The sequence below is a fragment of the Takifugu flavidus genome, chromosome 14 (genome assembly GCF_003711565.1).
Source record: "Takifugu flavidus isolate HTHZ2018 chromosome 14, ASM371156v2, whole genome shotgun sequence".
Classification (NCBI taxonomy): domain Eukaryota; kingdom Metazoa; phylum Chordata; class Actinopteri; order Tetraodontiformes; family Tetraodontidae; genus Takifugu; species Takifugu flavidus.
Window position 1 is genome coordinate 11,571,902 of NC_079533.1, and position 21,294 is coordinate 11,593,195.

The 21,294-nt window shown below is 45.9% G+C and overlaps 7 protein-coding genes across 8 annotated transcripts; 5 read left to right on the forward strand and 2 right to left on the reverse strand.

Moving 5' to 3' along the window:
* Positions 1-1,134: 1,134 nt before the first annotated feature.
* LOC130537622 (claudin-4-like) lies at positions 1,135-2,747 on the reverse strand. The gene has a single exon (XM_057054542.1). It carries the CDS (start codon positions 2,412-2,414, stop codon positions 1,743-1,745), a length of 672 nt encoding a protein of 223 aa, XP_056910522.1. The 5' UTR covers positions 2,415-2,747; the 3' UTR covers positions 1,135-1,742.
* Positions 2,748-7,001: 4,254 nt separating this feature from the next.
* On the forward strand, positions 7,002-8,100 carry cldnb (claudin b). Its single transcript, XM_057054544.1, has one exon. The coding sequence runs from the start codon at positions 7,135-7,137 to the stop codon at positions 7,777-7,779; it is 645 nt and encodes a 214-aa protein (XP_056910524.1). The 5' UTR covers positions 7,002-7,134; the 3' UTR covers positions 7,780-8,100.
* Positions 8,101-8,178: 78 nt separating this feature from the next.
* LOC130537625 (claudin-4) lies at positions 8,179-10,271 on the forward strand. The gene has a single exon (XM_057054545.1). It carries the CDS (start codon positions 8,802-8,804, stop codon positions 9,435-9,437), a length of 636 nt encoding a protein of 211 aa, XP_056910525.1. The 5' UTR covers positions 8,179-8,801; the 3' UTR covers positions 9,438-10,271.
* Positions 10,272-10,413: 142 nt separating this feature from the next.
* Positions 10,414-12,158, reverse strand: cldn29 (claudin 29). Its single transcript, XM_057054547.1, has 2 exons — positions 11,922-12,158; positions 10,414-11,513 (listed from the first exon to the last, which is right to left on the reverse strand). Exon 2 carries the CDS (start codon positions 11,313-11,315, stop codon positions 10,683-10,685), a length of 633 nt encoding a protein of 210 aa, XP_056910527.1. The 5' UTR covers positions 11,316-11,513; positions 11,922-12,158; the 3' UTR covers positions 10,414-10,682.
* Positions 12,159-12,243: 85 nt separating this feature from the next.
* LOC130537628 (claudin-like protein ZF-A89) lies at positions 12,244-14,588 on the forward strand. The gene is made up of 2 exons (XM_057054550.1): positions 12,244-12,817; positions 13,687-14,588. The coding sequence occupies exons 1-2, from the start codon at positions 12,311-12,313 to the stop codon at positions 14,230-14,232; spliced, it is 1,053 nt and encodes a 350-aa protein (XP_056910530.1). The 5' UTR covers positions 12,244-12,310; the 3' UTR covers positions 14,233-14,588.
* Positions 14,589-14,724: 136 nt separating this feature from the next.
* On the forward strand, positions 14,725-16,687 carry LOC130537621 (claudin-4-like). The gene is made up of 3 exons (XM_057054541.1): positions 14,725-14,990; positions 15,171-15,413; positions 15,557-16,687. The coding sequence occupies exons 1-3, from the start codon at positions 14,856-14,858 to the stop codon at positions 16,004-16,006; spliced, it is 828 nt and encodes a 275-aa protein (XP_056910521.1). The 5' UTR covers positions 14,725-14,855; the 3' UTR covers positions 16,007-16,687.
* Positions 16,688-16,839: 152 nt separating this feature from the next.
* LOC130537617 (claudin-4-like) lies at positions 16,840-21,129 on the forward strand. 2 transcript variants are annotated; one of them, XM_057054536.1, is made up of 2 exons: positions 16,840-17,488; positions 19,762-21,126. In XM_057054536.1, the coding sequence occupies exons 1-2, from the start codon at positions 17,015-17,017 to the stop codon at positions 20,713-20,715; spliced, it is 1,428 nt and encodes a 475-aa protein (XP_056910516.1). In that variant the 5' UTR covers positions 16,840-17,014; the 3' UTR covers positions 20,716-21,126. The 2 variants fall into 2 exon arrangements, with proteins under 2 accessions (XP_056910516.1, XP_056910515.1); XM_057054535.1 differs by lacking the exon at positions 16,840-17,488 and adding an exon at positions 18,494-18,542 and having other exon boundaries at positions 19,313-21,129.
* The last annotated feature ends 165 nt before the right edge of the window (positions 21,130-21,294 follow it).

Sequence of the window (21,294 nt, forward strand, 5' to 3'; positions counted from 1 at the left end):
AACATAATGGGCTGATATCCAGACACCTTTAGCATATATACACCGCAGCCTCCTCAGTATCGTTGACACTCTTTACCACACACCCCCTGTAGGCACACACCTGCCTGGTAGAATCTGCTTTTGCAGCTTAAAAGTTCACAGGTGAGGTTTTGGTAATGAATGTTACGAGGTGACTGGACGTTTCCTATCAGCAGAGTCACTTATGGTAAATTTATTGTCCGTGAAATGTCAGACTGATATTAAGTGCTGGAACAATCCCACAAATACGGAGCGCTACACGACACGGAAATGCTCTAAAACTAAAAGGCCGCAGGGCCTCGAAAGCATCATACGTGCTGTACTGCTGGGTAGATTATTAAATAGAATCTCTTTCAATGTCACTCAAGAATCTGCAGTAGCAGTTTGATATAGACTCACCGTGGCCCAGTCAACCCAATCAAACGTCTTTTGTCCCGCTGGTGTTTTGCCATCAAACACAATGGGTCATCAACACCTAAACACACCCATGGCCTTTTCCCTGGACCACTGCTACTTTCTCGTGTTTAGGGGACAACATGCGTTGATGCATTGCATCTGAGATAACCGCCATGACCTATAGGTGAACACGTGTGTTGATATATGTCGCGTGTTGGTGCAGGAATATCAGCAAAGGTCCGACTGTTCCTTTCAGGCACCTGTGGGGTTTTGTGTCATCCAACATTTACTTACATTTACATACTGAAAGTGGGCAGTGCACATTGATACCTTTTGCTTTAAAAGCCAATATTTTGCAGATGAGCACTATTTTATACTGAAATACAAGCAAAGTTTTTATTATTTGCCATTATCTTTTACTTTTTTCTTTTAAATGCTACGTTTGGCGAGAGAACACCTAATGGACCTTTAATCCAGACTCACACACAGCTATGATAAATGATTTTTCTTAGATATGGGTGAATAGAGGTTAATAAGTTGCCCATCTCTGTGTTTTTTCTTTATTTTTTGTATGTTGCACAGAAGATGGAAATGAAGGTTATCTCAGTTGGAAAACACGGACAAAATTTGACTATTCAAAACAGGAAAAGATGGTATCCACCACAGTTCAGAATCTATGTCGAAGTGGAGACTACTGGTCAGGAAGATAAATTCAGTCCATTCGTTGCTCAAGATAAATCTTTATTAAATTATATGTTATATGTATATATAAATGATTGATAAAATATTGATCAAAATATTACAAAAACTCATGTATTTACAAACTTTTTCCTCCCTGTCCTGCTCTTTCTCTTTGTAAAATATACTTTAAGACAAGCAACCACGTTTTATAAAAGCATCCGCATGTAGAAAAAGTCTCTAAACAGTCAGTAATAATCAGTGAAACATCACCATAGTTCACATTCACATCTCTTGTGTTTTTGGAAGAAAACATTTGGTAAAACAGTCCGTAGATGTTACTCATGTACCGAATCATCAGTGAAACATTCACAATGTGAACTATTTAAAACACAAGTAATAAATATGTGCTGGATCTATAAACTACTGTATCTTTACTGTGTTTAGCCATCTCCCAGTTGCGTTAGAACCTTGTAAACAGAACTATTAAACATCTGTGTGAATCCTATGGAAAGTATTAAAAGGTACACATTCATGTCTCAAATCCAGTTTTCGACTTCTGCACCATTTCCGTCCCGGTTGAACAATTGTGACAATTTCTAGTAATATTTCAATACATGAATGTAAAAGTCAGACTGTGGATTGTCCCTCTACACGTAGTCCCTCCGAGTGTACGAGCTCTGAGCGACTGACCTCGGTGCGGCCGAGTACGCCATGCGGCTCCGGTTTGGCATGTTGTACTGGAGGGTTTTCTCTTCCCTTGGAGGGCAGCTGCAGCAGAGGATGCACCCTCCAACCATTAGTAGTGCGGCGGCGGCCCAGCCGAGATACAGGGCCGCACCGATCTCCATCTTCTGACCAGTAGGGATGAGCGGGCTGTAGAACTCCACCACGATGGTGTTCGCTGACCAGGAGACCGGTATCAGCTCCGCCAGGGCCGCTGCGATGAACGCCGCTCCCGATGAGATCATCACCCGGGCTTTCACCCCTTCATCCTCAATGCAATTGGTGCACTTGGCCCCCACCATCGAAATAAGGAGGGCCACCAACCCCACGATGATGGAGACAATGGTGAGCGCCCTGGCGGCTTGCAGGTCCTGAGGCAAAGCCAGCATGGAGTCGTAGACCTTACACTGCATCTGTCCCGTGCTCTGGAACACACAGTTCATCCACAGCCCCTGCCAGAACACCTGAGCCGTCACAATGTTGGCACCAATAAACGCCGAGACCTTCCACATGGGCAAGGCGCAACTGATTATGCTCAGCACCCAGCCGAGCACTGACAGGGAGACGCCCGTCACTTCGAGTCCAAAAGATGCCATCTTGCGCCCCGATGAGTCTCCTCTTTTAGAATCTCGGTTGTTTTCCACTTAATTAAATGTCCTCTTTCTCTCGTCTACTTTCCCTGTCACCTGAAGGTGCTGTCGCTACGGTGCCCAATGTTCAATCCAGTCGTGTTGGTCCGTTGCGGCGTTCTTTTTCCTTAAACTCTGCCCGCTCAGGTGTTGTCCCTTCTCGCAAAGAGTCGATGACCCTTATGTGTGCAATGTTTTATCGCCAAGTGGTCAAACCCCTTCAGAGATGAGATCAGCGCCCTAGATGAGCCAATCAGGTGAGTCCTGGGCCTTGGCCTCATTTAGCAGTTGTGGTGCTCTTCCGTGTTGTTTCGAGTGAGTTGTATCTTTATAGTTTAACCTTTTGCCCATGGTAGGTCTGGGCGTGATTGCTTTATTGCCCTCCAGAGGTAATGAGTGGCCACGGCGGAGTTTGTTATGTGGTTGATAGGTGACCATATGAGACTGTAACAGATACGCAAGCGTAGCCTCCAAACATTTGCTCTAATAGATGCGGGCCTGTGTTTCCACTGTCTTCTCTGCTTTTACAGCCTCCAGTGGAACTTACAGCTCAAATGTGTGTCCTCGTTACTGTACATACCAATAACAAGTTAATGTCAAACCAGTACATTTAAAAATAGCTTTTCTATCACCATTGGCTGTGAACTAGATCGTTTCTCAGCTGGCCTGATTCTTGGTTTATAGTGACATTTCTCATCATTTTTTGTTGTTTAGTTCCTGTTATTTTAAAGGTCTCTAGTTGAGTCTTCCTCCCAGTGTGAGATATGTTTCCTCTTGTCTGAGCACTTCCATAGTCACCTTCTGTTGATGTGTTACAGCAGCAGCAGGTTTTACTGCTGTGCTTCCTGTCATTGCGATCTTTGCCCCCCTCAGCTTCTTGGTGTGTTTAATGACTGTATATTTTTCACATTATTCTCAATGAATCTTACTTTTTGGGCCCCTTTATTTAGAAATTCCATCATCAGCCCTTAAAAGTTGTATCTGATCAACTACCACAATAAAAAAAAACTTTTGTATATGTGGCACAGGTAATATAATACGGTACCTAATGTAGACTATTTTGATTATATTGTGTCATCTATAATTTGATTTATAATTGTTCCATGATTAACACGTGTCAGGAAGCTGATAAATAAACTGATAAAAATATGTTTACAGTGATTGTAGATTTATAGCTGCTGTATATCTGAATAAATACTTTACCTGAAACACGACCTGTACATCAATATGTAGCGTCGTAACTACAGCTGGTTATAAACACCACCATAGTGGAGGATTTACAGCATGTTAGCATTAGCTTGGCCTCGACACTAAAGTGAAGCTTGGTTCATTTCACTCCTGGGTCTAGGCTCTCTTTTAAGTTCACCTCCAGAGGTGGTTTTCTGCAGAAACATATTGGTGCTGTTTGGGGAGTTTCACCCAGACGCTGAAACACTGACCGCGTTTGATAAGTGAGTTTCAGTTGGCAGAAGGATTACTCATTCTCAGGTTGCTTCCCCGTGCTTAATGGCACATTTGTAATCTCACCATCCTCACCTACCGCCATAAAAACAGAAGTGAGATATGAGCCAGCCAGACTAGGTGTGGGAAGTTAAGGCAAAAAGAGAAGCAAGACTCATTTTGACACTGTCTTTGTGAACCGGCTGTGCAAAAGAGACAAAATTACAAGATAGGTCAACACATTCGGATATCCTCATTTCTGGGTTCGATAAAAAAAAAACACATCATGTTTACAAGGTAACCAGTGACATTTCAAGGGTGAGTTTGGATCAGATGTTATGGAAAACATCAGAAAGTGATAGTAGATCAGGCACGATCGCCCGAAATATGTTATAAATATGTTAAAAATGCAGAAGGCTTTAAGTCAGTGTTTGGTTTCTGTCTATCTAGCTACTGTTGGGTCATAGATAAATAACATGAACTCCAGAGAAGAGAAGTTAGATATCATCTTTAAATAATGCCCATGCTTGACTTACAGTTGAAAAGCCAAGAACTGACTCAAAGTTCGGGTTTGGAATTAGTCATTATTTAAACACGGCGACTGTGTTTACAAAGTGTGAACTCAGATGACTGATTGGACTTTACCAGGGAAGTTTTTGGAAGCGTCAAAAGTAACTATTTACTTCCGCGTTGCACACCACTGTCAGCTGAACAACTTTACTCGATACAGCAGACTTCCACGCAGAAGGTTCTTTCGTTCTTTCAGGGTACAGATAAGGAGTTGATTAGGATGATTTATGGTGCTGTAGATAAGGTACAGACAGTGCAGCATGTAAGGCATCCTTCAAATAATAAAATAATTAAATGTGTTTAGAGCCATCAACGTCATCAGAGATTTGTTGTTGAGCTTTGGTCACGGTTCCTCTTGTGTGAAAGAGGACACCTTCCCTTCAGTGTTCGTGCAAACTCAGGTCCACCTCTGCTGAGTGATTCATTCTTCATCAACATCACGATGCGTAGACAATGGGATTGTTGTCATTCGGAGGGGAACTTTCACAGTAATTGCAGGTTTGGTATAGTCGATTGATATCAGAAAGGCTTAAATTCCAGTTCTGGTTTTCCTCAATGTGGGATTTCCATCTTCTCCCCGTGCATGTGTGCATGCTCACCTCCCCACAAACATGAACATTATGTTGTCTGTACCGGAGGAGCGTCCAGCAGCTCCCCCGACTCCTCGGGTTTGAACAATACACTCTTTTTTCTTCGTCCAATCACCAGCCTTCATTTCAAACTGCCTCATTCAAATGAAGATGGGTAATTCCAGTGGGAGTGTTTAGCCAGGCACTGGGTAATATGTGCAAGGAGCTCCAGTTTCTATGTAATAAATCCTTTGAACAGGGTTGGGAGCTGTTTACTTCATAGCTACTTCACGGATTTATGGACAGTAGAAACAGCATTTTAGTGCTCTTTCGCCACCGTGGATAACACCCACAGACCGCCACTTCTTTTCTAACAACAACAACTTAATTATTGTTTATGTCACTATTTCAACACAAGCTTTTCAATGTTTTTATCTTTAGAATATTTTATTTCACCTGCTTCCCCAAAGAGATAGTAATTCAGGTCAGATTATTACCAGTCTCTCTCTCTCTCTCTCTCTCTTTCTCACACACACACACACACACACACACACACACACACACACACACACACACACACACACACCACACACACACACACAGAAACACACACTGCTGCCTCCTTTTGGACAGCGTGCAGGACAGCACACATAAAAACTTCAGAGAAAACCTTTTGTCATTTCAGAGTTACACAATACGAGGGTGCAAAGTCCAGAACTGATAAATATGCCTCTGACTTATACAGGCTTCTTTTATTCTGCTTTCTCTCTGTCTTTCAAACACAACCCCCTTCTTGTGATCTTTCCCAGACAAAAAAACCCCTTAGACGTCTGCTATTACAATCGGTCCTCACATGGCGCCAAAGTCGTCAAAGAGTTCAAAGTCGACCTTTTGACATTCTCTTCTTTTGATACATAGACAAGCTGGACTATTTTTAGGTCATTTCAGCTGCTGGGGAGGGGACATGACACCATCAGCCATATAAATCTCATATAAAGGGGGTTTTAAGTCCACCCACAATTTATCATTTGACGTGCCAACGTGGAGATTACAAAACAGAACAAGTGAGTTTGTTGTGTTCTTGTGTAGGTTTTTGCAATTTGCCAGCAAATATGTTAATAGGTTAATGTTGAAAAGTTATGTTTCTTGGCATCACAGAAGTAATTCAAATAACTCTTCATCCACTCTTTCTGATGCTGGAAGAGGAGTTATAGTGTTATGGGAATTAGGACCTGCCAGCATTATTTTTAATAGATTTGACTCTAAAAGTCAGTTTTTGGTTGAATTTACTTTAAAAGGCTACAAATGAGGTCAGGATTGATGGAAGAGAAGAGCCAATCAGGCGTATAACTTTAAAATTAACATTACGGAACAGTTTCTTTTGAAAAAGTCATAAGGAAATAGATGAAGGCTGTATATAGTAATGAAAACAGTGACTTCATCGTACCACTCAAATGAATTTTATTTACCTACATTAAAAAGATTTTTAAAAAATAGAATTGTGTTGTGTTTTGTCCTCAATTCATCAAATGACTGCGACAGAGCAGAGGGCGGGGGAACCCTCACCTACGCCTCTGCGTCACTCATAGTTTCTGAAGGTGTGATGCGACACAAATCACAAGCCCATATTTGGACATCCTGAAGTTCTGCTTTTCAAAACTTTTGGCTTGCTTGGGTCCCTCCCTGAGGTGAAACTAGTGGGGAGGGAAAATTGGGAAGTGGGGGGGGGGGGGGGGGGGGGGTTCAGATTGTGCCCTTTTTTGGAGCAGTTTAAATATTATTGCTGGGTTATATTGAGTTACAGGTGTGTAATTTTGTGCCAGTCTCGTGGTGCTGGATGTTAGACAGGTTAAGCTTCTGTTAAGCACACTGCCGTGGGGGGACTAACAGGTTGTGGGTGTGTGTAGCTCAGGGGACGACCTGAAAAGCAAGGCCGAATGGCTGTCATCCTTCCTGGCTCCTCCTTTTTCAATGTGTTGCACAGGAGAGTCGACTCTCTCCCAGAGGTTAACGGCTGCCCAACAGGTTTACACCACTGGAAGTGATCAGAGACACGTTCCAGGCCGAGAGGGTTTTTTTCGTTTTGAGAAGCGCAGTCAACTGTAAAGATGGTGTCTACCGGGTTTCAGATGCTCGGGGCCGCCCTGGGGATCGTGGGCTGGATCGGCGCCATCATCGCCTGCGCCCTTCCCATGTGGAAAGTCACTGCCTTCATCGGGAGCAGCATCATCACCGCGCAGACCACCTGGGAGGGAATTTGGATGAACTGTGTGGTCCAGAGTACGGGCCAGATGCAGTGTAAGGTCTACGATTCCATGCTGGCCCTCGGCTCGGACCTCCAGGCGGCCCGGGCCCTTGTCATCATCTCCATAATGGTGGGGATCGTTGGAATCCTGCTCGCCGTCGCTGGAGGGAAATGCACCAACTGCATAGAGGACCCGACGGCCAAAGCCAAGGTGGGCATCGCAGCTGGAGTTGCCTTCATTGTGGCGGGGATCCTCTGCCTTATCCCCACCTGCTGGACAGCCCACGTCGTCGTCCGGGATTTCAACAACCCACTGGTGCCCGCCGCCATGAAACGAGAGCTGGGTGCCGCGCTGTACATCGGCTGGGGCGCAGCCGCCCTGATGCTGATTGGAGGTGCACTGCTGTGCTGCAACTGCCCAAAGAAAGACAAGGGCTCCTACACCGCACGATACAATGCCGGCAGGTCTGATGCCTCAGCACCAATCTCGGGGAAAGACTACGTCTGAGTTTCAAATCAATCGATATCACCATGAAAGCAATGTTTACCACAGTGGATAAACTGATGCTACTGAGTTGTGAGTTTTGCTATCACAGGATGGAAAACCTTCCTGCCTTTTGATGAAAACAGATAGCAAAACAGGAACCACACCCCAAACTGGAAATTATTATTTCTTTTTTTTTTAATTAATGCTTTTAAAAGGGACTGGGTGATTATTATGCCTCAATAGCACGCTCCCTGATGTCCTGCTTTGTTATCATAGAACATATGTGTATGATTAAGTATGTGTCGATTAAAATGTAAATAAATGTTTTGTTAAAGAAAAAGACATGAGCTGTGCTTGCTGGTTATTTTCACACCTACACACACTCATTCATCTGTACCTTCTCTTTAGTATCTTAACGGTATTTGAGAGGCATCTATTGTTTGGGTTTCTCGCGGAACAGGTTTAGGTGTGGCCGGAAAAACGGAGTCAGCTAGAAACTGGTCTTTCTTCAAACGGTGAGAAAGTAGGTGCTTGTGTTTTTGATGGATTTAGGAGGTGTAGGATTTAATGTATTTCCTTGTCAAATGTGAATTTTTGGCATCCATTTGCTGACAACGAATGAAATGCCATTACTAAAGATGAAAACCCACAGACTGATCCAGTTGTGGTTTAAAAAAACAAATCCTCTTTCTCTTCCTTCTGTTCTCTTTAACCTACCCGGCACGCTGATGTTTGCTCAGTGGTCGGTTTTGGCTGAAAGGGTCTGTGTGCGTCAGCACAGGTGGGATGTAGAACCATTGTTTACACCCTTGAAGGCTAGCTTGAGGAAACAAAGCTCAGATGTATGGGAACAACTAGCAGACCAGGAACAAGGGTTGTGGGTATCGGGTATCAGCTTTAGCCCCTTTTGTCTGGCTGGTAGAAAACTCCACCCTGCACCACAATAGGGAGGCAGTTTTCTTCTCACAGTGGAACCTCTGACCATCAGAACACAGTAACGTCCGAAAGCTGCTGCCAGACCCTCGATAACCAGCATCGCCAGCATGGCTTCTCAGGGGCTCCAGATCATGGGAGTAATGTTAGCCTTCCTCGGCTGGCTAGGCACCATCATCACCTGCGCGTTGCCCATGTGGAGGGTCACCGCCTTCGTGGGGGCCAACATCGTCACCGCTCAGGTCATCTGGGAGGGCCTGTGGATGAACTGCGTGGTCCAGAGCACCGGTCAGATGCAGTGTAAGGTGTACGACTCCATGCTGGCGCTGCCTCAGGACCTGCAGGCTGCCAGGGCCATGGTGATCATCTCAGTGATCGTGGGGGTGTTTGGCGTCCTCATGGCCGTGGTCGGAGGGAAGTGCACCAACTGCATGGAGGACGAAGCGGCTAAGGCCAAAGCCTGCATCACAGCCGGAGTCATCTTCATAATAGCCGCCCTGTTGATCCTGATCCCGGTTTCGTGGTCGGCTCATGCTGTGATCAGGGACTTTTACAACCCCCTAGTGATCGCCGCCCAGAGGAGGGAGCTCGGAGCCGCTCTCTATATCGGCTGGGGTTCTTCTGGGCTGTTGCTGCTGGGAGGGGGTCTCCTCTGCAACAACTGCCCCCCAAAAGATGGTCGTCCTTACATTCCTGCCAAGTTTGCCCCTACGAGAGCTACATCTTCCAATGTGGACTATGTGTAAGACTGCCTAATTCATCAGACAAATTATCTCGTAAACAATATTTTATAAGATTATTTGTCCGGGAACACCTGTAATTTTTATCTTACTTAAGCATTTTGAACATTTACTGTAAAGAAAGAAGCAACAATCTACAGACTGCAACAGACAGGGATGAAATATAGTCCAAAATATGTGCGTGGAAAGGAAAATGAACTTGTCAGTAGCGATAAGGTGTGCAGGAATTCAGGGGAGTACCATCCTGGGAATTTACTGCATCTGGCTGAGATGTTTGCTCTGCTCTTGTTTTATGTGGTAATTTACAGTGTCTGTGTTGAGTTAAATGGATGCCACTGTCAGGAGACAACAGCGCTCTGTGTACGCCTCCATTCATGTTGCCCAGCAACTGGTTTATATCTGTGAAGAATGGATATTTACTCATCGCCCAGTAAGAGCACATCTGCCAAGTCTTTTCGGGGTGATAAATTTCAAACCTTAAGGGTTTTTAAAGCCAGTCTGTGCGAGGAAAAGCAAAACTCCCCTGTGATATTTCGGTTTTGTGTGTTTTTTACTTTTAATTTCAAGTGAAAATTAAATTCATTTTTTTTACTTTTAATTTTGAATTGTACTTCCAAAATCATGTATAACTGTTAATAAAAGTTTTCTTCCCAGAAACTTTTCTAACAGGAACCAGCAAAGGTAACTTGGAGTGATGCTAAAGAGTTTTACAAAGAACACTGAACTAAGATTTCTTTCAGATCAGGGCAATTGTTTGAGGCTGAATGAGGCCTGTGGGTGGAGATCCTCCCCCTTAATGGATCCCAAACCCCAACCCTGCCCCAAGGCTGGTCCAATTATGTTTTTATCTCAAACAAATGTATTTAATTATGAGAAGTCTAAATTTATATCAACCGCATTGAAATCACCCAAACAGGGTAATCTTAGGTAAGCGATTCTCAATAATATTATTATGGTTCATTAGATCAGAGATACTTAAACATGTTGATCAAATATTTATTCACTAAATTAATAAAAAGAAAAGAGGAAAAATACAAGGCTTAAAAACAAAAACACTGCAAAAATCCCAAATGAATTAGTACCCAAATATGCTCACATGTCCTCATGTGTGGTTCAGAAACAAGATGAAACAAGAAGACTGTTATTCAAAAAAGGGTTAGTAGCATGCAAATCAGATCTTGATAAGCAACATGTTCCAACCGTGAAGTAACGTATTTTTAAAGGCTAAAGAGTCACATTTACTGCAGCATCTCAGACAAATTCCTTTGCCGGTGTCGTGGATTTAGGCGCCGAGTATTTTACTCCAGTATAACGATCTCCTCGCGACGGGCACTGACAGCAGAGGAGAGCGCCGCCGATGAGCAGCAGTCCTGACGCCCCCCAGCCCACGTACAAACACGCTCCCAGCTCCCTCCTTTGGGCGTCGGGAACCATGGGGTTGTAGAAGTCCTTGATGATGGTATTAGCAGGCAGAGACACAGTCACCAGACACAGCGCGCCACTCAGGATGAAGAAAACTCCCGCAGAAATGGCCACCTTTGCTTTTGCTACCTTGTCTCCAATGCAGGTGGTGCACTTCCCTCCAACCACAGAGAGCAGTAGACCGAACAGGGAGAACAGGATGGCGATGACCACCATGGCCCGAGCTGCCTGGAGGTCCGGAGGCAGAGCCAGCAGGGAGTCGTAGACCTTGCACTGCATCTGGCCGGTGCTCTGCACCACACAGGTCATCCACAATCCCTCCCAGATGGTCTGAGCCACCACAATGTTGTTCCCGATGAAAGCAGACACTTTCCACAGGGGCAGCATACAGATCAAGATGTTTCCAAGCCACCCGAGGACCGCCAGCCCGATGCCCAGTATCTGCAACCCTAAAGATGCCATAGCTGTATGTCTGTGATCCAGATTCAAAGGCTGCAAACTATAAGCTCGGCCACTGTTAGTGAGCTTTATACAACCTCAGCTTCCTCTCAAAATGCCAAAGCCCCCACCTCTGGGTGGGCTTTGGCCTTAGATATAAACATCTATCACACTGCCTTTCAGTTCAGAGGCATTTGTGTTCGACAAAGAGGCCCTCTGGAGCTGCAGAAAAAGCAAAGTGAGACATTACAAAGGCTTTCCTGAATAGGACAGTATTTCCTCAGACAGTAAAAATATAATAACCAAAATGTGGTTTATCAAAACTCCTTTAATTCCATTTTTGCCTTAATTTTTAAAGACGACATTTAAAAATCTGACAGTTCTGTACATGTAAAAAAAAAAAAATAGATATAGCAGATTCTATTTGTGTGTATGAGCAAATAACAATGATAGGAATGCACATTTACTGAGAGTTAAATTAACTAATAAACTTTCACTTAGAACCTGAAGTTTATTTTTAAAGAAACATTCTTTTTGTCTGGCAAAGAAAAGAAAACAGCAGAAACTAATTTGCTCTGGAACTATGTGTAAACAAGTAAATATAAATATAGCCATAAATTTGAGTTTCACCTAAATTTGGTTTCTTTTCAGATGTTGATGTTCCCAAAGTGGTTGGTCGAGACAATCACTTTGGGAACAGACCGAATTCTTCCATTTGGCTGAGTGTGGCGGAGGGACGTATCCTATTATCAGATGTGACAGAGGTAGAAGGGAACTAGCAGGGCCGTGATCCATCTCATGTTGTGGACTATCTTTGGTAAAAGGGCCCAAATGGTTCCAGCTGAAACTGGTTGGTTAATCACAGCAGGTGAGCACAGTCAGCTTGAATAGTTTGTCCAGTTTTGACCAATCAGGATCAGCTAATTCTGCCCATATAAAAGCTACAGATGTGATGGAACCTTGTGCTTCATTTACGAGCAGGGAGAGTTTGTGCTGCTGCTGTACATCCTGACAAGAGAATGGCCTCTACTGGACTCCAGATCCTTGGCATTTTTCTGGCGACCATTGGCTCCCTGGGCGACATCATTGTCTGTGCTCTGCCCATGTGGAAGGTCTCTGCCTTCATCGGCAACAACATTGTGACGGCGCAGATCTTCTGGGAGGGCCTCTGGATGAACTGTGTGAAGCAGAGCACCGGCCAGATGCAGTGCAAGGTCTACGACTCCATGCTGGCTCTGCCTCGTGACCTCCAGGCTGCCCGGGCCCTTGTGGTGATCTCCATCTTGATCGCCTTGATGGGGATCCTGCTGTCCGTCGCTGGGGCAAAGTGCACCAACTGCATTGAAGAAGAAACTGCCAAGAGTAAGGTGGGCATTGCTGCCGGTGTGTTCTTCATCATCAGCGGGATCCTCTGCCTGATCCCAGTGTCCTGGTCTGCAAACACGGTCATCAGAAACTTCTACAACCCGATCATGAACGATGCACAGAGGAGGGAGCTTGGGGCGGCGCTGTTCATCGGCTGGGGAGCGGCGGGCCTCCTGCTCATCGGCGGTGCCCTTCTCTGCTGTCAATGCAAGCAGAGCAAGGACAGCCGCTACTCCATCAAGTATTCAGCCCCCCGGTCTGCAGCCAGCGCAGGAGCTTATGTTTGACGTCCCAGCTCATCGTCGGACTGGACTGTTTTTACCTTCAAGTTTTATGTATTTTAATAAATTAATTTTTGGTCACTAAATTGTCAAGTGTCATTGATTTGGCCTTAATTGAAACTGATTTCTTTGTACCGGTATTTGGAGTCAATTTCAGCACTGGCGACTTCAAGTTTAGTTGAACGGCGTCAACTTGTGGACCATATCCTTAAACTGGGTCGTTTCCCTCATTGTTCAGAAATGGCTTAAATGTATTCAAATTTTGCAAATGGATCTGGGCTAATGACAATCCTGTAAGCAGGTCAAAGCTCACCTCTTCTACTTTCCAAACTGACACCAGCTAAAATCTGGTTAACTGACATTTAACTGGGCAGGAAGTTCACCAGCGGCTGGATGTAACTTGGCACCATAAATGTGACATTTCCTCACCAGTCAGGTCTTGTTTACGGGGACTTTCTGAGCTGAACAGGTGTCAGTTTCCTGGGAATGGGAGTACCCTCTACTGTTTGAAACCAGTCTTTTCTTTTGGGTTGAAGCTGTTTGTTTGTCCCTGACAATGCTCCTCCTACTTATTCATGTGCAGGAATCAGGACTAGCAGGAAACCTGAGCTACAAACTAGCATAGTCTCCACCCTGTTAAAGTGAGAAACGACTTCAACGGAGCACAACTGGTGTCGTTTTTCGCAGCAGGTGACCAAAAAATGATCCTGGGCTCAACGGTCTGATTTGTCTGCAGAATGCGAACTCAGCTGGTCGGCGTGGGTTTGGCCTTCCTCGGCTTCCTCGGCACCATCCTCATCTGCGGGCTGCCCATGTGGAAGGTGACGGCCTTTGTTGGCTCAAACATCGTCACGGCTCAGATCTTCTGGGAGGGTCTGTGGATGAACTGTGTGTTTCAGAGCACAGGTCACTCGCAGTGCAAGGCCTACGACTCGGTTCTGGCTTTGCCACAGGAGCTGCAGGCCTCCCGGGCGTTAATCTGCGTCTCCATCGCTGTCAGCGTGGTGGCCATCGGACTGACCGTGGTCGGCGCCCGCTGCACTAACTTCTACCGCGATGAAGGATTGACCAAGTCCAACATCGGCCTGTCCGGGGGCATTGTCTTCATCATCGCAGGAGTCTTGTGTATTATTCCTGTCAGCTGGTCCGCTCACACTATCATCACAGGCTTCTACAACCCTCTACCCACATCAGAGAGGAGGGGGGAACTGGGGGCCTCCATTTATGTGGGCTGGGCATCTGGAGCTCTTCTTGTCATTGGCGGAGCGGTTTTATGCAGCACCTACAGATGCTGAGGATGTGAGGGCAGAGCTGTGGCTCATTAATTGCACTATGCTGACATTTTTGCATTAATTTCCTGACATATGTATAATTTCCTTTTTAAATTTACAAATTTTTTCATTTGCAACATTCAAACTGAAGTCATTTTGTCTGTGTCACTTGTATACAAGTTGTTTATTTCAGTATAACATTTGTAATGTTTGTATCCTACTTGTAGTTCCTTTTGTAGGCTCCAATGTTGACAAATGAAGGACTTTTTGCATATCGCGAGTTTTAAAAAGTTGTGTATATTCTGTCAAATGTTCCACAGAGAATATAGATAAAATTAGAAGAGGACAAAAATAAAGTCTTTAGTCATCAACCTGTAAAACTTGATTCAGTTCTTGCTCCGAGGCATTTAAGTGAGCTAATATTTACTGTCACCTCGCTGTCTGTTGATTTTTGTGTCATCTGACCCCTTAACATAACAGCAAAGAGAAGAAAAGAGCAGGCAACAGGATCTTAGTCCCCATTTCACTGGAGACAAGATGCGAAATTGTCACCTTTTTAATCCCACTGGCTTCTATTTTTAGGGAAGTTAACATTTTACTACCTCTTCCTTTATGGTACTGCTGAAAAAAGCAGCTTCCTTTTTGAAATGGAGGGTCAGGGAAGGCTGATTGGAGGCCTTGCACTGGTTCTACTGGGCATTTTAGGAGTGTGCTTGGCATGCGGGCTGCCAATGTGGCGGGAGACATCGTTCGTGGGAGCAAATATTATAACGGCGCAGTCGGTAAGTTCTCATGCTACTGTGCAAAGATGTCAAAATGAAGAAGTTCTACATAAGCTCACTATGGGTGTTTAAATCATCACAAATTTACACAATATCAACCAAAGAGGGGACTATGCTATGGAAATAGATGACATCCTGAAGCTCCGTCAGCTTAAATGTTTTTTTGAATCCTGCCTGTAGGTGTGGGACGGTCTGTGGCTGCACTGTGTCCTGCAGGCCACAGGACAGATGCAGTGCAAGAGACACACCACCTCCAACACCATGACCTCCGACATCCAGGCCGGACGTGCACTCACGTTGATCTCCATCCTTGCTGGCATTTTGGGATTCCTTGTCACCCTCCTGGGAGGAGGCGTAGCCAACTGTAGCGGGCGTCCGCCTGACCAGCTAGAGCATCTGAGTAACTATTCGTCCAGAAAGAAGGTGCAGAAGTTGTGTTTTTATCACAAATTACTCACACAGTTGAATTACTGTGTGTGTAAGATCCCATTTACATTCATGTTGTTAAAGGGTGTATTAATGGCAGCCATTTAAATGTTTCATGCTAGTATCTTTATGTTTTTCAGGCATGTCTGCTGGGTGGGGCTCTTTGTGTCATAGCAGGCATCCTGTGTCTGATCTCAGCCAGCTGGTCGGCGGCGATCACCATTTCAGTCTACAACGACCCCTTGGTGACAGCAGCCTTGAAGAGGGAGGTGGGCTCCTCCGTCTACATCGGCTGGGTCTCCTCCCTGCTGCTTCTGCTGGGAGGAGCTCTCATCTGCATCGTCTGCGGCCAGGAGACGCCTCGACCTCTGCAGTACCTCAACGTGCCCAACAGCAGCGTGGCTCCGTTCAGCGGCAGCTCCACCCGCCCAGCGTCCATCAGGGCTGACACCATGGGGTCGAACAACTCCAGGATGAGTCGGGCAGCGCAGTCCGAACTGCGAGCCTACAACTCCCTGAATAAAGGTCCACCTTTGTACAGCGTCTACAGTGAGTCTCAGTGGACACAACCAAGCAGCTACAGGTCTTGATTTGATAAACTTACAAACCACAGAATTAATACAACTTTACATGTGTTTTTAGACACTTCTAGTCCTTTTATAATTCAAGAAGAGGAAAAAAGTGACAATTGAGGACTGATATTGTATGTGAAAGTCAGTAGTGTTTTACCAGTGTTTGAGGAGACATTTGCAGGCCTCCTGCTGTAAGAGGCTGTCAACATTGACCGAGGGAGTGCCCCCTCCCCAGTATCGGTCCATGTTTTTCCCCGAGGATGATCTCCACGCTATAATCTGTGGACCACAACAGAGCATCTGCCTCGACATTGGCCAATTTTAGGAAATGAACCGTGAAGGAGCCCCGATTAACAAACTTCCATTTAGAAGTTTAAAAACTCACAAATTGGTTAATTCTGTGTCATATTTTAAACTTTTTTTAAACTATATTTAAATTTTACTCAACAAAATTCAGCTTTAGAATCTAATTTTGTACTTTTACTCACAGAGATCCGCCATCATTATTTTATGTTTTGCCAGAGCTTAGTGAGTGTATTTTGTCATTCTGGTACAAAAGGCTTCCTATTCTAATAATCAGGAAATGATAATTAAGGCTAAATGAGCTATATTTGAGTTCTGGTTTGACTTTTGTAGGTTTTGTTACACGAAACTGTTTCACAACTGATAGAAACTGATACTAAATTCCAAGATTTTCCAGTATTGTCACTTTTTTTCCATAAATATACCTTCTCGGGAAACGTTGTCCCTTCTTTATTCGTATTGAAGGATTTCCAACCGATACCTGCAGGTTTTAATCATATTAGTCACTTAAGGGGGGTCACACACTTGAGCATCTCTGCAATTCCTCTCTGTTCAGAAACAATCTGGTCAGGCGAGATGTCTTCTCAAACCAGTTTGAGTGGGGGAACAATTGTTGTAAACTCCTCCTCTGACTTCTTTTACACTGAAACCAGTGTGTGAGCAGGAAATAAATCCCTCGCTCTGTCATAAGCACTCAGTTTGAGATAGCAGCAGAGCCTCAGCATGGTGTCCACGGGAAGACAGATCCTGGGTCTGGCCCTGGCCGTCATCGGCTTCCTGGGGAGCATCATCATCTGCGCCCTCCCCACCTGGAGAGTCACGGCCTTTATCGGGGCCAACATTGTCACCGCTCAGGTGATCTGGGAGGGTTTGTGGATGAACTGCGTAACTCAGAGCACGGGTCAGATGCAGTGCAAGATCTACGACTCCCTCCTGATCCTGCCTCAAGACCTGCAGGCCGCCAGAGCGCTTGTCGTCATAGCGATCATCGTCGGGGTCTTCGGGATCTTACTCGGAGTGGTGGGCGGCAAGTGCACCAACTTTGTTCAGGATGAAGCCCAGAAGTGCAAAGTGGCCATCGCTTCAGGGATCATCTTCATCATCGCTGGCCTCCTGGTGCTGATCCCCGTCTGCTGGACCGCCAACACCATCATCCGGGACTTCTACAACCCCATCTTGACCAACGCTCAGAGGAGGGAGCTGGGGGCATCGCTCTACATCGGCTGGGCCTCCGCAGGGCTGCTGTTCCTGGGCGGGGGGCTCCTCTGCAGCTCCTGCCCCCCCAAAGAGAATGACTATGACGTGAAGTATTCCAAAGCTCGCTCGGTCGACAGCAGCAAAGCGTACGTCTAGGATCCCAAACCGCCGACTGGATCCGGAACCGGGACAGAATTTGGTTGAATCGATGTCTGTGAGAATCACATCTGATGAAAACTGTGTTTTATCTCCAGCACATGTTGTTGTGTTCACATTTACCAATAATGAATTTCCAATCATGTATTTATACATCTGCCGCTGCAGTTATTGATACTGGTAGCGTTGATTCTCAGCTGTTTGGAGCGTTTCCTTCCTTTTTGATGTTATTTTTTTTTCCTTTTTGAAACATTTTCGTTCCACCCTTGAGCACGCTTACTTTACTATTTTCTAAATTTTTGAAAGGGTAGGACAGCGACGACAAACGCCGAAGCACCGCCTCGAGAGAAAAGCTGGTTTTTCAAGTCTTTGAGTTCAGACAGGTCGTGTTCTTAACCGCCAAAGAAATGCACGAAGACTAAACTTATATTAGTGTGTCAGATCTGGTCTTTGTTTTTAGAAAAAGCAAAAATATTCCCTTTTCACGACACTCAACTGTTATGTTAATCTTTACTGTGTGTGCATCAATTGCCTCCTATTAATAAATATATGCTTCTTTGTACATGTGCAGAGATTTATTTTCCTCACTATTTTGCTGAATTAGAGGGACCAAATCTGTCGTCGTGGGTGCAGAGTTTGATTAAAACCTCAAACAGACTCATTCCTTCCTATTGGTTTCTGTACCAGAGGTGAACAAGGGCTTTTTTCTTTGCGTCATAGCAAATACCTTGTCGCTAGCCTTAGCTGCCATCTCCCTGAATGATTCCACCTGTGTGAATCCCACCTGACCCCGTTCTGTCCAATGGCTGCTCACGACCCCATAGAGCTTCCCACTGGACCTTCAGTTGCCAGGCAGGTTGCGTCTCTCAGGCTGGGATAAAAACAGTTGTGGATCCAGGTAAGTTCTGTTTCCCCCCACACAGTCTCTGTTTAAACATCTTGGCTTTATTGCCTAGCGCCCCCGCCCTCAGTCCTCTTTGTGCTTCAGTCACAGGTAATGGATAGGCGGGCATTTTATTGTATCTTTGTTTTCTTGTTCAATCCGCTCCCTCCCTACTCCTGTTTTACCATCATAAAAGACCTTGTTTGGTCCACCACATCCAAATTATTGGGTATTGTGACTAATGTGGATCTAAAAACACTAAGAAGAGGTCAGAATAAACAAGGTTGTTTGCGTGAAAGATAATGTTGTGTCCACTCATCCTGCTGGATTAAACCAGATACCAATAGTTGTTTGAAGACAAGAAACCACAAAACACAAGTGAAACTGTCCAACATGAAGTGAGCCACGGAGATCAATACCAATAATGATCTCTGGGAGTTTCAAGTAGCAGGGCACAGGCAGGGGGCGCTGTTGTGCTCTCCAAGTGGAGCACGTATTCATTCAAAGAGCTCAGGAGCCCCCAAAACGAGGGTTTCTCTTGGCAGGTCAAAGGTTATCACCCTCACCAACATATTTGTGTGTGTGTGTGTGTGTGTGTGTGTGTGCGTTGTTGTTTGTGTGTGTGTGTGTGTGGGGGGGTGCTATTGGAGTTAAACTGGTTTCATGTATATTCTGCATTCTCGCAATCTTTAAAGAAATATCTCACAGAAGAGCTCACAGAAAATCAGTTTTTCCAAAAGGAGGCACAGATGAGGAAACTAAGTCATGATGTCACTCTTTCACAGCTACTCTACCCCCCCCACCCATCTTTCTGTCAACCTCCTCCCCTTTTTTTTTGTAAAAGGTGTGGCGCAGCTACACCTGGCCAGTAGCTCCCAGGCAGTCACTAATGTGCCACTGTGAACAGACGGAGCGGCGTTGAATAGGAAATACGGAGGGAGGAGGGGAGAAATGAGGCAGAGCAGGTTGTAAACAAACCAGCCGAGGCCAAGCTGAGACACACCTGGAGTCAGACCCACAACTGAAGCAGCTCGTACCCGGGACGTCTCCTAATGTTGCAGGCATGGCGAGGGGGAAGTGACAGAAGTGGAGGCAGCAATGAAGACGGTGGAAATCTGACGAAGGAAGAAGAACTGAGCCGGAAAAATTAGGAGTGACAGCGGAAGGAGCGTGGTGGGACCAGCTAAACCGTAGCACGCTCGCTGTGGACTGTCGGGGCTGATTTGGTCCCCTTGGCCTCTGCGTTATGGCTTCCATGGGGATGCAGATGTTGGCGGGCGTCCTCTGCCTGGTGGGATGGGCAGGGGTCATCATCAGCTGCATACTGCCCATGTGGCGCGTCACCGCCTTCGTGGGAAGCACCATTGTCACGTCCCAGACCATCTGGGAGGGCATCTGGATGACCTGTGTGATCCAGAGCACCGGCCAGATCCAGTGTAAGCCCTACGACTCCCTGCTGGCTCTCAGCGCCGACCTGCAGGCCGCCAGGGCTCTGACCGTCCTCGCCATCACTGTAGGAGGCGTGGGCCTGATTCTGGCCTTCATCGGAGGGAAATGCACGCGCTTCCTAGATGAAGAAAGGAACGGCGTGAAAGGTAAGGTGGCTGTAGCGGCGGGGGCCGTGCTGATCGTCACGGGGGTCCTCCTTCTCATCCCCACCTCCTGGGCAGCGGGGGCCATTGTGAGGAGGTTCTACAGCGCCTCTATCGATGCTCAGCGGAGGGAGATCGGAGCCTGTCTCTACATCGGGTGGGGTTCCTCGATCTTGCTCATTCTGGGAGGGGGTCTGTTCATCAGCTCAGCGTGCCCCCTGAAAGCTCACGACGAAGACAAGAGCCCCTCCGTGCGCTACCTGGTGGTCCGCTCCTCCAACGGGTCCACCCGCGCAGGGTCCAGAGGGCCTATGGCACAAATTCCGCCCATTGTCCCCCGGCCCGCCAACTACGAAAGGTCGTCGACTAAACTGTACACGGGGCCTCTCGGGGGGGTGGCGCCGGAGCAGAGCTCCCGGCAGGAGTCGGAGGCGTCGTGGGCATCGACCACGAAGTCTCAGCTGAAGAAACCGGAGTCCGAACACAGCGAGGCGCCGTCGACGAAGTCTCAGCTGAAACATGCGATGGACGAGAGTTTATCGGCCAACGGCGAGAACGAGGACTCATCCGCGAACCCAACGAGGACGTACCTGTGACGCTTTTTTAGATATTTTGTATGAGTCTATCAACGAGTTCTGTGTTTACCTGTTCCCCTGTTTACCTCACGATCTCTTCACCAGTAGAGCCAGCAGAAATACTCTGTCCTCTAATAGAAAATCTCAGGTAAAATGTCGTTCATGATGCTAATCCACCACTTTGTGATGCACTGAATAAGGATGATTTAGAAGATTTTACCTGGGACTGTTTAATTTCTTTGTTTCTGGTAGAAATTTAAAGCAGGGCATTACTTTTTCTCCTCTCTCAATGTTTGAAACAGCTCTTCCCACAAATGAGTCAGTAAACTGTAACGGGTGGATTTTGCCGCCTGCACCAATGAAGGATATTTGTATGTTTACATTTTAATAAACAGCCTGAAGTTTAAAAAGAAAAAAAAAAAAGAAAATGTCCGCTCTTTTTTCCACTCGCATCTCTTAAACCAACATTTCAGGCAGGAGGTTCACAGCCCAGGACAAACTGGTTTGACAGAAAGTGCTGTCACACCTGCCAGATGAGGTGTTTGTCGAGGAGTCAAATTTGGTTTCAGCGGATCGTGTTTGCAGTGAGCAGCTCGTGTT